Source organism: Physella acuta, unplaced genomic scaffold (assembly GCF_028476545.2).
Source record: "Physella acuta isolate Inbredline_101_S28 unplaced genomic scaffold, ASM2847654v3 ptg000036l, whole genome shotgun sequence".
NCBI classification, from domain to species: domain Eukaryota; kingdom Metazoa; phylum Mollusca; class Gastropoda; family Physidae; genus Physella; species Physella acuta.
The window spans coordinates 230,429-247,881 of record NW_026731556.1 but is presented as its reverse complement, the minus strand read 5'-3'; the positions used below and the strand labels follow the sequence as shown (position 1 = coordinate 247,881).

Genomic DNA, 17,453 nt, shown 5'->3' with positions numbered 1-17,453 from the left:
GTCATGTTATGAAATATGAGATATCAAACAGGTGGAAACTCTGGAAGACCTTTTCTAACCTTGAAGAGCAACAACCTTAAAAGAGTTTAGACATTAGCATTCTATTTTTATCTGCCCTAGTGCTGTATATGATAGGTGGACACGAATGGTGGGCTAGTTTTTGTTCTCCCCTGTGACTAGGTCTATGGAATTTTTTTATTTTTTTTATATATTTTTTTTTTTGCTGTGTAAGGGAGGAATGTTCGCTAATAGAGTCGTTTGAAGAGTTTCTATGCTCTGTTAAACAGTAGGGGACGGTCGGGTTGGGTGGTAGAGCTCACGACTGCTAACACGAAAGTATCGAGTTCGGATCCCGGGTTTGAGTCTGTAGGCCGTTCCTGTCTGTTGTTGGCGAATAACGAATCATTTCTACTTGAGTGGCTTTAATTATCAGCACCATTATCATGGCTCTCTTGTTTCAGTATCACCATCAGTCGAACACATCTACTATGAACAATATATGTGTATATGTCAGTGAAATGATAGGTGTGCTATATCAGGTCCACATTGAAAGGTTGTAATTATGTTAGTCTCTTTGTTTCATATCTTGCCAGTCATGAGTAATTCATGTGAAGAATGATATAGATCCCTTTTATACTCATTCACGCTTCATTATTTTTTGTGACTCTATAATTGAATATCAGAATTTGATGTTACACCATGTTTTGCTAAGCTTTTTTAATTCTTTGGCGTATAGCTGTTTGGTGTATAATGCAAGGCTAATATGATCAGTTTCAATAAACAAAATAAATAAAACTTCTTCTGGTCTGAAAATGTATGTGTCAAGACAGTAAATTCGTTACCTATTTTTGTTAAATATGTTACCGGAATAAACTTTTTACCGTCCAGTTTTTAAACTAAGGATTTTCCACTTATTTCCTTGAATATGTCATTTAAACATATGTGATTTGACGTATGAAAATAGCATAATAATTTAGACCAATCAGGCGTTTTTTCTCAGGAAGAGTTAGTTCCCCTTAAAAGCTGTACGTCTGAAGAAACTTGTCCTTCCATGTATTGTGACATGTAGCAGAAGCTTGTCACGTCCTGTCAGCTTAAGGCCGTCACGTGATCAACTTGCTTCCTCGATGCATGCTGGGTAATTTTTTAAAGGCAGGTTTTACCCCAGGTTGCACTCGCGTGCGTACACCGGAAGTTGGTCTGTGACGAAGGAGGCAGCCATTTACTTTCTGGGCGTCTTCGTGGCGAGGTATGCTGAACAAAAATGACGTGTCCAACAGTATTACCACGTACTAGACACGGTCACTCACATACCTTATGCACAAAATCAAAACTAAAAGCAATTAGGTTGAAAAGTATTAACTCAATGTTCGCGTGTATGAATTTCCAGGAATCGCTTATTGATAAGAATTAAGTTGAATAATTATATAACATACACAATTGATAAATACGTTTAAATGTTTTTATTTACCAATGTTTTAACTGTAAGTTGTATCGTATTCAACAAGATATTATTCACTTAAATTCAGATAGCGTTGTGGCAGATTAATATTAATCTGAAAATAAACATTTTAAAATTAATAATATTAATGTGCATTCCGTGTAATACATTAAGCTTCATATATTACTTTTTTGCTGTTACACATCGGACACTTACAGAAATAAACTCGAATAAAAACTCAACTTTGAATGAATTATGTTGCATTTCATCAAGTTGGATAACAAAAATTAATTGCCTCTGTGTTGTTGTTTGTTTCCTGTACACAATATAAAATGTTTACACGATGTAAACCTCCTGTTGTGGCATTACCTAATCCCAACAAACCACACTTCACTCACTTTAATCTAGCCAACTGTAAAACTTAAAGAAAACGTCCTAACTAATGACATACTGCATATTTTATCGGTTGAAAATAGCACAATAGGTCACTGTGTTGCGCCCCTGTTAATTAGCCATCTCCCTTTTTTTGTTTGTTTATTCCTGTGTTATTTATTTTTCCGGTTTGGTGTCGCGTTATGTCAGGCTGATGTTGAGTATTCCCGAAATAAACGCGACAGTTTCCTGCTTCGGTTTGTGTCATGTTGCATATCTTGTCCTGCCCGCGCCATTCATTATTGTTGATTAATGAGTTTGTATTTTTGATATGGTGCAGTGTGTTGTGTTTCTTCTTGGTTAAGTTTTACCCACTCGTTGGCCGTGAACTTTAGTCTAATAAAAGCGTATTTTGGTTAGCAAAACAAAAATGTATACTGTCATTATTAAAATATTTTTTAGGCTGTATGGTATGTGGGGGGGGGGGGGGGATTTAAGTTAATTTAAATAGTTTTCCATATTAAGTGGACTGTCTTAAGTTTTTTAGAAATTTTTTTTGGCAGGGGAGGGGGGGGGGATTTAATAGATGACTAAAATAAAATTCTCTTCGGGTAGTTTTGGTTTGCTTTGTTTTTTTATTTATCGATCAAGTAAAATGTTACTATCTCATGTGTGTTTTTTTCTTCTAATTTAAACTGAGAAAACTTTAATGTAATACAAAATGTAAAAAAAAAGGGCGTGAGGTCACTGTGGGTCATGCTTGTGGTCAGGTGACACTTGCCTCGGTGCACTGCTTGTTTACCCCCCCCCCCCCTCTCCCTCACGAGGGTGCACACTGAACGCCAGGCCTTGTGTCAAGGTGGGGGGTGAGGATTAGGACCACCGCGAGATATTGATTTATTTCCTTGACCGGAAAGACGAGATGTGGCGGTGGAATATTGGTTGTGTGTCGCACCTGTCTCCTGAGTTGTCCACACTCCCCACCTCTAAAGGTCACTCGGTCTAGTTAATTAACTACTCTTTGCTGAATTTTGACTTAGATAGATGGATAGATAGATAGGTAGATAGGTAGATAGATAGATAGATAGATAGATAGATAGATAGATAGATAGATAGATAGATAGATAGATAGATAGATAGATAGATAGATAGATAGATAGATAGATAGATAGATAGATAGATAGATAGATAGATAGATAGATAGATAGATAGATAGATAGATAGATAGATAGATAGGTAGGTAGGTAGGTAGGTAAGTAGGTAGGTAAGTAGGTAGGTAAGTAGGTAGGTAGGTAGGTAGATGGAAGGACAGACAGACAGAAAGATGTTTAATTTATACAGGGTTTTTTTGTGTTGATTATTACACCAGTATGTGTAAAGCCGTATATCAGCTCAAGTGATGTAACTGTTGTCATATCAGATGGTACGAAGATATCACTTTCCCTCGTTGCGTAAGTGAAAGACAAACAAGTTTATTTATTGTACGGCTCTCCGCTCCCTGTGGCTGAGACGATAGGTTTGTACCACCTCCTGACACCATCTCAAGTAGATGGCCATAAAATTATTAAATTGTTACGTGAGATCGCGGTATGTCGTAGTTTATAGTCTCGTTCTTTGGTTGAACTTAAGTGTACTGGGTGACCTCTTGTGTAGAAATTGCAGGCGCTTTTTTTTTTTTTTTTTTTTTTTTTTTTTTTTTTTTATATTGTGTTGCTTGTCAAAAATTGTTTTTTATTCTGGTAATTAAATCTTTCCTCGAAATTCGTATTGCATATTTTTGTATTTGGCATTGTTTTTCACCCATTTAATATGCATATCGGTGGGTTGTGAGATATACCGGGTACGTTGTTTATTGTTTATTTGAACCTGTTTTTCCCCTTCCATTATAACCCCATTACTTGAACTAGACTCTCTCTAATTATCTTTACGTGATAAACGTGCCATTCATTGTGTGTGTTATTTGAGTCCCCACTCCGGATTATAAATGTAAATGTGAGTTTAAGGTTTTAAATACCACTGGATTAAGCAACAGGTAAACTATTCTAACGAAAGAATGAGTTTAAAAATAAAGGGACTTCCCGGGTTATCCAACAAAAAGCTAATGTTGAACTATAACTAGGTTATATTTGTTGTTTTGTAATGTAGGCTAGAGTGTGTGCGAGATAATCCGTACCAGTCTTCTATGAGAGTTGTGCCTAGTACCAGGTTAAGGTAACAGGCCATGTTATGACACCGTCTGGGCCGTAAATCATCACCTTATAATCAACGTTCCTGTGGTACCAGTCGTATCAGAATCCTCACGTCTCCGGTGCTAGATTTAGTCGTATCAAAAACGTGTATCAGCTGTTTTAGTCGTATCAGGAACTGATGTCTCCAGTACTGTCTGTATCATGAACTGATGTCCCGTCCCTCCCGTCCCCCCTGTACTGTCTGTATCAGGGTCTCATGTCTCTGATCATGACCTAGCCAATAAGTGTACCGTATATCAAACAGCCCTTTCATCTTAAGAGTGCTCCCACAGGTTATCTGCACGGCCATACACCAGAAATTTGGCCTTTGGAGGGATCGTAAATTTAAGCTTGTGAACAACATGGATAGTGTAGCTTTGAAGTATTCTGTTGTACCAAGCACCGTAGTGGTGATTGTCTTCGTGATGTGTTTTTTGCACTTAACGGCTGCAGTGGTTCTTTGTTTGATTTGTTATTTTTTTTTAATTATTTTATTTGTTCGTGTGATTTTTATTTCAACTTTTCTTCTTTTCTTACCGTTTTTGTTGTTGTTTTGTTTTGTGTTGTTGCTTTTTTTTTTTGTCTATGGCAGAAATATTGCCATTTTTTTTACGGTATCAATAGTATTGTTAATTTACAAGTTATTTAATTGAAAATATATGTAAGGTTACAGAGTGTTTATATTTTTCCTCTGGTACTATTTCATAAACTACATTCAGACAAACAACAGAGGTACATCTCCCCACTATTTTCTTTACAAATTGCTTAACCTGATCACCTAATGAGAAGAGCTTCGTGTATTCACCAGGCTGCTGACCCCTTCGCTAAGAAGTGTCATTGTGTCATTGACCTATTTGAGTGGTTTAAGTATTGAGTTATCAACCTATGGGCACAAGTGAAACCACGCACTCGCTTATATGTTGCCAACTGAACTATCCTATAAGTAAACAGACTTGTAATCTAGACTACTTGAACCGTGTATCATAAAGTAGTCATTATACTGTAAACAACGGTTTTGTACCTTTATATCTCTCTGTCAAAAAGATTTAATGGTGGACGTCCGCGGCGTGAGGTGTACTCGATCCCACATAACACGCTGGTAAAGCTTTGACCTCTTGACTTGTTGGTACGATTAAAGCGTGTGTTGACTCGGCGTCTTGGAGTGTTGACTCCCCGGCAAGCAGATTAGAGAAGTGAGTGACTCCCACGCTGTTGACCCGAGAGATAAATCCCCGATGGGCGCAGGTACGGAAACCACTGGGGACGGGATAGTTTACAACTGAGTCAACACTGATGGTACTCTCTGTGGTTGGGGGGTGGGTGGCAGTTATACGATGGTGGGGTTGTGACTTGTTTGTCTTGCAGTCAAAGTGTAGGTATGTTGACAGTTGGGGAAAAAGTTGTACTAAGTTGTGTTGTTTGGGACAAGAACGTGTTTTGTGTTGATGTTATATGAAAGACAGCAATGCATCTATATATTAGAGACATCACACTACAACTTCTATGTTGCTAACTGCTGTTAATATTAAGTCGTATGGTCCAAAGTGCCTTACTTTGCTCCACTCCACGTAATGAAATGAAATGTGTATGGGAAAGACGTGTAGATTGTTGCTATAATAACTAATACATCAAACTACTTAACAGTACTTTAATACAAAATACATTGACAAAAAGTCAACCTAGTGATACGAAGACCGTGCTGCTCTGGGAGATACATTAGATTAATCAGTTCTTTCTTTGTTTACATTTCAAAATTGTAGTGGCTTTGGTGTTAATTATAACAACACTGTTTCACAACTTTATATTTTATTTCTCTCTTTTTTACTTTCTCGTATATACGAAGTATAGAGAAAGTATTGTAATCGTGCACAAAAATCACTTGAAATTTTAACAATTTTCACCGTATTACACCTCAGTCCTTCATCACATCCGAAGTATAGAGGACTTATTTTAATCGGGCAAAAATTATCAATCCAGATTTATCAAAATTAAGAGGTTTTATGCGTAATCCAGTCTGAAAAACTGGGCTTTGCAATTCTGTCCGTATGTCTGTGTGTGTGTCTGTGTGTAAACACGATAACTTGAGTACTGTTACAGCTAGGTTGATGAAATTTCATATATAAGTATTTTATCAAAATCGTAGATCCGTATCAACTTTTGAGCGATTTCCGATAACCGGAAGGGGTACTCTTTTTACTTTGAATTTTTCAAAAGCCTATAACTTGAGTACTATTTCAGATAGATAAATGAAATTTCACATGTGAGTAAAAGATCTAATTCTCTACCTTCTGTTAAGTTTTGAGTAATTTCCGTTGACCGGAAGTAGTAATTTAAGCTACTGCCGATTTCTCAAAAAACTAATGTAAATTTTTAAAGTACTAATAATATTGCGCACTATTATGCACTTTTTAGCGCAATTTCCATTCTGGAGAATTGCGTTTATTAACTCGTCATTTCTGGGAATGGATGGATGGATGAATGAATGGATGAATGTGTGTCCGGGCTTTAAGTCGTATCTCCTCCTCAACGAAGCAATATCGATGACTAGTTCCAAAAGCAATTATGTTAAGCAAGTTACGAGAATGAGCATAGGCCATAAAAATTCCGGGTTTCTTTCATGTATTTCCCGTAAAAGCCAAAAAACCTCGAAAAAATGCAGTTTTTGGCCCATATCTCGGCAACCAGACCACTTAGCGACTTGAAACATGTACCAATCGATTCCTGCCATAATTTAGAACAATATTGCCGAAGAAAGTTTTCAAAAATATCCTCTCGTTCGGTCACAAATTTTAAAATTACATAAACACCTACAAACCGATCGCTCTTCTAGCTTGAACGCACCCCATCATTATACGTCAGAGCTATTTTTAGATAACATAAGGAAATTGCGCATAAATGTCACTAGACTTTTTTAATTAACTTGCGCGCCTACTGAACGTGATGGCGCAGCCATGGAACGCGATGACGCATCTATTGAACGTAATGACGCGTGTGGTGTGGTTGTATATACATGCCGGAAGTAGAGATCTATCATCTTAATGATTATCATGTTGATAATCAAGTTCAACTAACCAATGGTTTTAATAACCCTGCTCTTGATTTCAAGGTGCTTAGTTAGTAGTTAGGTTTATTTAATAAAAAACGTTTTAATAACTAACCAATGGTTTTACTAACCCTGCTCTTGATTTACGCTACGACAGAGCTATTTTTAGATAACATAAGGAAATTGCGCTAAAATTGTCACTAGACTTTTTAATTAACTTGTTTATTTGGCGTTCAATTGATGTGCAATTTTTTTGTCTATGAGATTTTATTCTATTTTTTAAAACTTTAAGTATTTAAAATGGATTAAAAATCATGTCTATAGCCCGGGTTCCTATTCCCTGTTGTTTCATAGAAGAATATTCGAGAAAGTTTAGGGGAGATCACTCCCGGTTTATTTTCAATCAAGAGTGTCGTTATTATTGTACGCTTTTAAAGTCTTCTTCACCATAACTATACTGACTATACTGTCAGTGTGGCTACGTGACTGAGAGCGTGATGGTTAACCCGAAAATATCCAGATGGGTTTTATGCTCTTGTCAATAAGACTACTGTGTCGCCCTGACATTTGTACTTCCTGGCTTCATTTGTAGAAAGTAAAAGCCGCTGGTTATAGCACTGACCACATAACCCCTTTACATACTTTGCCATAGATATAGAGTACCTCTACTTCATCTACCTCGGGGACCGTCTGACCCCTAAGACGTACTTGACTTTTTATGGTTTTAATAATGATTGCTGCAATTTACTTGTTTATTGTTTCAAACCCGTACGCATATTTTTATGGGATTTGTATGCAAATATTTATATCCCCTTGTCTTACAGTTTTATTACTCTTCTTACACGTTTATGCTAATTCCAGTAAATATGTTTTCTGCGCACTCAACTAAAAAATTTCCCAGTATCTCAATTGAATATTCATAGTTGGGTCACGTGAAACAATAAACCATTGATTTATGATGTGGTGTTATTTTCTATAATGTCTCAATAAAATTGTGTTGATTAGCCCCGTTGCTTAGATACACAGTTCTGTTTAATCTGGTCAAGTCCAGTGCAGCAAGTACCATGACATTGACTGTGTAATGTGGTCGAGTTTCTGGAGAAACCATTTCAACTTATTTTCTTGCACTTTACTTCTAATACGCCCGGGGTTAATTGAAATGATGGCCGCCATGTTGGAATCTCTGCCATCCAGGCCTTGACCTATAGTCTGGGTCATACCTAATTAGGTCAAGCTTTTGTTAGCGGACTCAACGGTGCTGATTACCTGGTCTTCTTATACTGTATGTGTTTCATAGGGATCAAACATCGTTCAAATTGGGTACATCCAATAGGGCTGGTAAGTAGGTCAATAAACAGTTATATGGCTCATGCAGGTTTTATTGAACCGTAGAACTGGTTGGTGACCTACTTACCAGCCCTATTATGCTACCCACTTGTCTCATTCCTTCTTTTAAAAAAAATTCAAGTGTATGCCTTGCATCACCAAATGTGTAGGCTACTGTTTTTGTGATACACCGTCAGATTAAAAAATTTTCATTTGCCTTTGATTCGACATGCTCACGTCATTTTATTCACTTTCAGTCTAAAAGTCATCTTAAAACAGAAACAGCCTTTAAAAAAATCTGTCCCTAGATTCTTTCATCTTTGTTCACACCGACGGAAATATCTCCTGGGCTCCTCTGTTTCCTCAATTAATCAACCTGTTCCCCCCCTTTCCTCCCCGTGTGCAGGTATTGTAATGAGGACATGTTCCCCATTGTTCCCGTGTCTAGAGATTTAATGGCACGTTGGTGTACGTGTGATGAGCGACATCCTCAATCCATGACTCAGCGGGGATTTTTTCCCCTCAGTAAAGCCGCTTAAAATTCTTTTTTTTTCTCCCAAATTCTTCGTATCTTAAGGGTGGGGTTTATCAAATTCTAGCTTTATTTCTGTAAAAGTAAAAGGAAAAAAAAAGTTAAGTTCTTATCTCTTCATGACCCAAGTCTTTCACTTCCGGTTAGTATTATAATTGAACGAGGTGTATTTCAGTGGGCGCAGGTATTTTTCCATTAGGAAAAGTTCAAATACTCTTCACGAGTTCAATGTTCTTGCTAATTGATTAGTACATGATTTAAAAACATAATCGTTGCACTTGTTATTAATTTTAAGAGGAAAAAAACATGCAACGGTTTTTTTTAAAGTCGAATGCGAAAGTAATTTATTATAAATAGCTGACATGCTTGTTAATTAATGTACTAAAACATGTGTCTTTAATTAACTTCTTAATTAAGAACACGTTTTGTCAGTCTCTCTTTTTTTTAATTATTATTTTTAAAAAAAAACTTGTTTTTCTAGGACAACCGTTTCGTGTAAATTCTACCAAATAAATTAGTCCAGTCACGTTTGTAATTCGCTGGCCCACGATATGTTGGCCCAGGAGTCGCCGGCCCAGGTGTCCAGTTATAGTCCAACAACAGGATATATTTAGCGACCAACGCCCACGCTCGCCACGTGATGTTAATACGTCATTAGGTTCAGCCGGACGTCACAGTGGCGACTTAAAACAAGGCGGACACCTTGTGAAGAGTGACCTTTTGTTGGGAGAACCGACCAGCATTACATCTACAGCACGCCCTATATCAATTTAACTGAGCTACGATTCCTGGGGTTCATGTCGTGACCATTATATTATCTGTTCTTTAAAATGTTGTATTCGTATACTGACGCCCCACCTCGTATTTAGTTATATATTACCAAATCTTATAAACTAGAGTCCATATTGTATTGAAATATACTGAAACACCTACTATAGGTACCAAGAAATAAACCTTCACTACCTACGTCTGTGGTTAATTAAAGATCCCCCTTAATATATGATGCAACTTTTCATTTTAATCAGATAAATTACAACAGTCTGATTAATAACTGTATAGATCTATTGGTTTAGTTTCAATTCAATATATTTGTGTTTTTGTTATTGTTTTTTTTTTCTAGACAACAAAACGTACCGCTATTATTAAAGACTCTTGTCTTTATACAAAAGTATGCATTACATGACATTTATAAGTCAACTTGTTTTCGAGCTAGTTGTTTTGTGTACTTTATCCATCTTTAAGCTTAATTTAAACGTAGTGGACAGACAAGCCACTCATGTCTCGTGTATTTACCGGTACTTTCGGCTTCTCTCAAATTAGCTTTGACAAATCGTCCACCTCAAAACTTGACATATACAGGATGGCTAACTGTACCCTAATCCCCACCTCGTGACTAAAGTACCGTCACATGTTATGAATATCCCCCCCCCCCCCCCCCCCACCTTTACCCATTCTACATTTAGCACTTAAGTGAAATCTTATTAAATGGAAAATGTTAAAGATGACGTATGATTGATGGCGAAACGAAATTAGCCTCAGCCTTGACTTGGTTTTTTCGAAACTACGCATTTGAAAACGGGAATTTATCACGATCTAACTTATTTTCTTTGTTTTTACATATCCTTACATGAAACTTATTTTTTTAACACAAAAAACAGCTTTTTTAAAAATGTTTCACACTGTACCTTTTTTAAAAATGTTTCACACTGTACATATTTATATACTCCGAAGAGATGCCTGGAAGAAACTCTCTGTGTGTGTACTAATATTAAGTCAGCTCTCTTGAAAAAAAAATTAAAAAATATCGATAATATTAGGAGACATGCCATTATACACAATACTCAATATTTTAACTAAAGCTCGTGACATTTAAAACATGCCTTCCTCTCATTGGCCGTGTACAATCCGTGCAGACAAAGACTGGAATCCGCCTGAATTCACCACGACATACCTAGACCCATTTCTTGACTTGTCCACACTCAACCCAAATGTTTAGTCCCTAGCATCTATCTTGTCAGATTTAAAAGTAGCTGTATACCTATGGTCTTTGTTACAAGACACCAGTAGTTACCAACAGTAGTTTTTTTTTTTTTTACATTGACTATTTTATTCCCTGTCCCCCCGTCCCGTCTCTCCCCCCCCCCCCCCCCCCCCCCCCCCCCGCGGTTAAGACGTTTTAATACTAATGAGCTTCCTGAAAGCTGTCACGGCGTCTTGCACCAGTTTCTGCTGAGCTATGTCTGCCCTAGCCTTGTTTAAAGCGAGACATTGTGCTATAAATAGACCCCAGCAGGTAACCAGGGACTTGGCCTATGATTGATGACACCTGGCGCCGTGTATAGAGCTGACCAACTTTGGACAGCAATGTTTTCCTCTTAATGGGCTTGCACTTTTTATGCTTTGTTTTTCTTTTCACATGAAGAATTTCTCTCTCAAGGCCTATGTTAACATTCTTTTTTTTTCAAAATAAATATTATTTTAAAAAAATATAATATAGTTTATTCCTTGGCAATTAAAAAAACAAATGTAATGAAATGTAATATTAATCTTTTATTATATTCTCGTCAGTGCTAAGAATACATTGGGCAGATGAAGTAAAGTACATCTGCATCAATTACCTTGTGTGGTCAAGATCTGTGCTCAGCCACCTTATTGTATAGTTTGACGGACTTAGGGGCAACATACAGACTTGAGTCTGGGATCCGAACTCGATATTTTTGGATTAGCATTCATGTGCTCTACCAAATGACCACGCCATCACCTAATAATTTTAATTATATTTTGTAATAAAACATGTTACAAAAACGTCAGTTTAAAGTAAAGAACATTAATTAACCTAATCATTTAATTATCTTTCTTATAAGAGAAGGCTTGTACGAGATCAACACCCAGCAACAATCCCAACAGGTGCTCTATGAGTCATCTGTCTAGAATTAATACGTTTCTTACTCTCTGTTATATATCTTTTTCTCTCCTCTTCTTCAATATAAGCATCGCCTGGCATCATCATCATTCTTTTGTGGCACCTGGGGAGCAAAAGGCTGCAACCACACATCTCCATCGGACTCGGTTTTGGGCTGCCCCCTTTATCTGTGCCCATGTGTGCCCAGCTGTTTTCGCCTCTTCTTCAACCGTTCTTCTCCATGTCTTCCTTGATCGGCCGACCCTCCTTTTTCCCTGGGGGTTCCAGTCCAAAGCATGTTTTGCTATGTTTTCTTTTTCTTTTCTTAATGTGTGTCACCGGTTTCTATAATCATCCATATATTTTAATAAAAAATATGTTGTTTCAAAAAAGTCAGTTTAAAGTAAAGAACAGTAATTCACCTCTTGATTAAAATTAAATTAATTATCTATCTGTAATCTGTTCTCCAGGAATCAGCTGATCATGTCCAGAACCTGGCTAAAGAGATTCGCAGGAAACCACTTGGTGCCCTGACCCCAGGGTTCAGCTTCACCCGCAGCCTGCGCACCATGCTGGAGGACATCCTGCCTGAGGACGCTCACGAGACGGCCTCGGGTAAACTCTACGTCTCCCTCACCAACGCCCAGACCAAGAAGAATGAGCTGATGACTGATTTTAAATCAAAGGATGAACTCATTGAGGTAAAAAAATTAAATGCAGGAACATACATCTAAGCAATATCATGTTTTTGCTAATCTATATTAAACAGAACATTTGTATTATAATAGACATTATAATAGTTAAAACCTACTAATATATTTTTTAAGATCAACAAGGCCTACATAAAATGATGTTTTCCAATTGTACAAAACTTAAATAAAGTATATTTTGTGCTCTATTAGGCATTGGTAGCCAGCTGTTACATCCCAGTGTACGCCGGCATGAAGACGCCCACCATTCGTGGAAAGGTAAGCTTTATCTTCCAAGTGGTGTAGCATTTATTAGTTTTACTTTTATCTCTGTTTTAAAAAAGCTGGAGCGATCTCAGACCTGTCAGTCATTAGGGCAGATGAAATAGATTTGATCTGTTTCTGTGACCTCAGCATATACGTGGATAGTGTAGTCAATTGTATGCCCAGCCGTATTTACATTCCTGAATGTCAATCAGGAACTCTGTGGACTCAGGTACCTGCTTTGGACTATGCTCAGGGTCCAAACTTAAGACTTATGGGGATATCAGTCATTTGCTCTAGCTTCTGACCATGTTGTCCCGTTAATCTTTGTTATTAACTGACTGAAATTAAAAACAAAAAATTGATATAAATTTCTGCCACAATCATTTAAGAATTTTACCTGTCAATTCATTCACTCTAAATAACCCTTGCTATGGTTAATAATAAGTTTTTTTATTGTAGTTTGTAGTTCCTAAGTTGTTTCTATTTTAGACTTACTATTGTTCCATATTTCAGAAGTATATGGACGGGGGCATGTCAGATAACATGCCTAAGTTTGAGTCCGGCCGGACTATCACTGTGTCCCCGTTTGACGGCAAGTCTGATATTGGCCCTAAGATGGGTCAGGAGGTAGAGAAAAAAGCACATTTCATTAACTTTCACAACCAAGACTTACAGGTGACTAGCTCTAAAGTCTTTTAACTTTCATGTATTTTTTTAAAGCACAATAGGGCTGGTAAGTAGGTCACCAACTAGTTCTATGGCTCATGCAGATTTTATTGAGCTGTAGAACTGATTAATGACCTACTTACCAGCCCTATTGCTGTTTTCTACTTTACTTTCAATTAAAAAATAAATTTCAAATTATTTGGCATATTTTTTTAGCTATAGGTGCCGTTTTCTACTTTATTCTTTAAAAAAAATTTAATTGGAAAAAGGTAGACATATTTTTCAGACCAGTATTTAAAAATGGACGACCAAAAATAGAGTATATTTTATTAATGTTATGACCTCAACTTGTAATATTAGCTCTTGTTTTAGGAGTATGGTCAGACATGGTCATGGTCTATTTTAGGGATAGTTTTTGGCTAAACCTCACTGCTGCTACCATATCCATTTATCGTGTAGGCATTGGCAAATCATATAATGAGTAGTGCACTACTGTTATATTTACATTTGCAAATTAAACAATTAGTAGTGTGCTTCTAGTAACCTAGTATAGAACACCCTATTACAGTATCACTTTCAGACATTGGTATGAAAAATACTCGAACTATTATTTATTCAGACACATCCAGTCAATAACATAACTTTGATAATTTTTTTTATCCATGCTTAATACCTTCGACATTTTTTAACAATAAACTCTCCAATTTTCTTCCTATAGGTTAACATGAATAATCTAAAGAAAGGCAAAGACGCGTTCTTCCCACCACAATCCCATATCCTTCAAGAGTATTTTGAGAAGGGCCGGTATGACGCCAGCCGCTTCCTTATAAGAGAAGGCTTGTATGAGATCAACACCCAGCAACAATCCCAACAGGTGCTCTATGAGTCATCTGTCTAGAATTTATACGTTTCTTACTCTCTGTTGTATATCTTTTTCTCTCTTCTTCTTCAATATAAGCATTGTCAGGCAACAGTTTTCCCAAATCTGTACAAAACTTGAATGTTTAAATTATCATCTTAATTAATTTCATTTTCTGTAAATATTTTCTAACTTCATTTTTACTTAAGCGTTATCTATTAGCTTTTTATGCAATAAAATTAAGTTGCATATTAAGTAAATTTGAAAGTTAATTTTTTTTTATAAATCAAGTTAAAATTCTCCATTATTTGATTAACATTTAATTTCTGTTTGTTTTCCATTGTTAAATCAATACCTTTCCTTTTTTTTTCTAAGAGTTAAATATTCAAAGGCTAATGCCTTTAAATGTGCAATATTACAATGGATGCACTTTAACAAAATTTTCTTTTTATGTTTTTTACTTTAATTATCTGTTTTTGATATTTTAAGTATCAAATCAGATTTAATAATACCAGAATATTCTAATTTCTTGTAAGTTTTGTTACTAACAAAGCATATTATATTTTATAGTTGTAAAAAAATACATTCCTTCAGGTTTTTTACTATATTAGCCTTCAAAACACATTCCATTTTACACTATTTGTTATTTTTTTTTTGCATTTGACATATTACTGGCTAGGTTGATATAAACTGATGTGAAGAAAATAACACTAAAATGTATATACTGTTGATAATCTGTGCCTTCTTGTGCTAGCACAGTAGCTGACATCAATGTATCTATTTGATCATTGATGTTGATATGTAAAGCTTTTATTTATACAGCTTAAGTAGGTAAATATGTACGCTTTAATAACACCACAATTTTTTGTGATGGTAACTTTATGATAGCATACATTAATTAGTTAAATTTCTTATGTAAAACATTACTGTGCATAAGTTCAGTGAAAGAATTCTCTTGTGAGATGAGAGTATGTTATTATGTACTTTGAAAATCAATGGACTATCTGTATTCAATCGAGTAAAATATGTACTGGAAAATTATTTTTTTCTTCGTTAAAAATATCCGTTGTGATTTTTTTTTTTCCCAATTCATTTCAAAACATGGAGATAAATATTTTTAGAAATGTATTTTTAAGAGCATGTCAGACATTTTGTACTAGTTTACACTGGCTATAGTTTTTGTTTTTATTAAGGCATCTTTGTTTCAATTCTGTTCTGAATTCAGTTGTACATAGTCATAAGTCTGGTAAACATTGAGCCTGTTCTGTAAAATCTTATAGCCATTGGGAAATACAGTAAGACTTGAATTTAATAATTGCCATCTATTTATTATTGTTTCAATTTATCTATACAGTATTTTTTTTTTTTTAATAAAATCTGTTTAAGAAAAGAAATACAGACCCATTTTAACAATTTTATATCAACAGGCTAGGTATGAAATATTGTTAAATTTAATCAAAATGTACAAATAAAATGTATGAAATTATGTAAATCTTTAACCATGCTGTATATTAAAGCTGATGTACTTGAAATTAAATGTATGAACTACATTTTGATTTCATGTAAGCTGTAGAAAAACTCATAACTACTTATCCACAGTATTCAATGTACATAACATACAGAAATACTTTGTTATTTTTCTTGAACCAATTGTATTATTAAGGGGAGGTGACTTGGTAAAAATAGATGTTACTAAAAAAGTCAAACCCTTTAATATCATAAAGAACAAATTAAAACAATGCTTTGGCGTTTTGAGATAATCTGATTTTGATACAGCCCATTTAGGCATTGGTGTGTTTGTTCTTTCACTAAAGTTGGTAAAGTTTCGAAATTTTCGTCTACTGTTTTCTTCCTACCATTAATGTGCATTATTAATTTTTTTTTTTAAGCTGTAAATTTTTTTCTGCTGTTAGTTTTGTTTCCAATCAATGTTTACATTAACTTTCCATCATTCATCTTTCTCAGATACATGTTGCCCATCTCTGCTTTCATGCAATTTTTGTGTTTTCTGCCTGTAAATATTTGTATATAGAGAATATAATTATTTCTTAATCATGGTTAATAAAATGTAATGTTTTATACAAATAAAATATGACATTGCTGATTAATGTTCAAACTATTTTACGTGTTGTCTGTATTTGTACCCCACTCAGGGAAAAATTATATGGGGCACCTGACAAACTGGAGACCACAGTCCGGTTTGTCCACGAAGTTGGACTTGTTGTCTGAATCCTCCACCATATTCACAATTAAGAACGAAGAAGAAGAAGAAGAAGTCTGTATTTGTAAATGTATATGTCCTACAAAGAGAAAAGTCTGCCTGTATAAATATATGTCTCCCACCAAGAGAAAAGTCTGCCTGTATGAATGTATGTCTCCCACCAAGAGAAAAGTCTGCCCGTATAAATGTATGTCTCCCACCAAGAGAAAAGTCTGCCTGTATAAGTATTGATGTCCCACAAGTCCCACCATAGATTGTCTGAATAAATGTGCCCCATCCAGTTGATACAACTAACGTGGGTACCGTTATAAAGCCGGTATTTAAAAAAGAAACTTGAGATCAAACAAAGTATGTGTACTGCACTGGTAGCCCTAAGCTCGTCTTTCCGTAGACTTTGAGACCTATAGGAGGGGGCAACAAAATGCTGCACATTTCTAGAATCAGCAAATAATTGGTAGAAGCACTATATGCGGTACCATGTGTCGCACCAGACAGCCCCCCCCCCCCCCCCCACACACACACCGATTAATGACAAACTAGTTCAATATCGCCGCAATAGTGTAAATACTAGGCGAAGTTTTGCTTCAGTAATATATCACCCAGAACCCCGAAACGGAAAAGTGATGACGTCTTTCACATTAAAATGAAGTCAATTGAATTAGCTTTGCGCTTAAACGCCGTGTCTTAATTACTTTTTAGCGCAATTTCCATTCTGGAGAATTGCGTTTATTAACCCGTCATTTCTGGATGTATGAATGTATGAATGAATGGATGGATGGATGGATGTGTGTCCGCAGCTTTAAGTCGTATCTCCTCCTCAACGAAGCAATATCGATGACTAGTTCCGAAGGCAATTATGTTACGCAAGTTACGAGGATGAACATAGGCCATAAAAATTACGGGTTTC

General features: G+C 35.9%; 1 protein-coding gene across 5 annotated transcripts in view; it reads left to right on the top strand.

Annotated features, from left to right (window-relative positions):
* The window catches only part of LOC131942656 (mucin-2), a 47,306-nt gene extending 30,862 nt beyond the window's left edge, over positions 1 to 16,444 (top strand). For 4 of the 5 annotated variants that reach the window (XM_059302565.1, XM_059302558.1, XM_059302570.1 and 1 more), the window contains exons 3-6: positions 12,315 to 12,545; positions 12,747 to 12,812; positions 13,314 to 13,475; positions 14,185 to 16,444. In XM_059302565.1, the coding sequence (XP_059158548.1) occupies positions 12,315 to 12,545; positions 12,747 to 12,812; positions 13,314 to 13,475; positions 14,185 to 14,364 (639 nt within the window). In that variant the 3' untranslated portion in view covers positions 14,365 to 16,444. The remainder of the gene's footprint in view (positions 1 to 12,314; positions 12,546 to 12,746; positions 12,813 to 13,313; positions 13,476 to 14,184) is intronic. The other variant, XM_059302586.1, reaches the window with a different exon arrangement.
* The last annotated feature ends 1,009 nt before the right edge of the window (positions 16,445 to 17,453 follow it).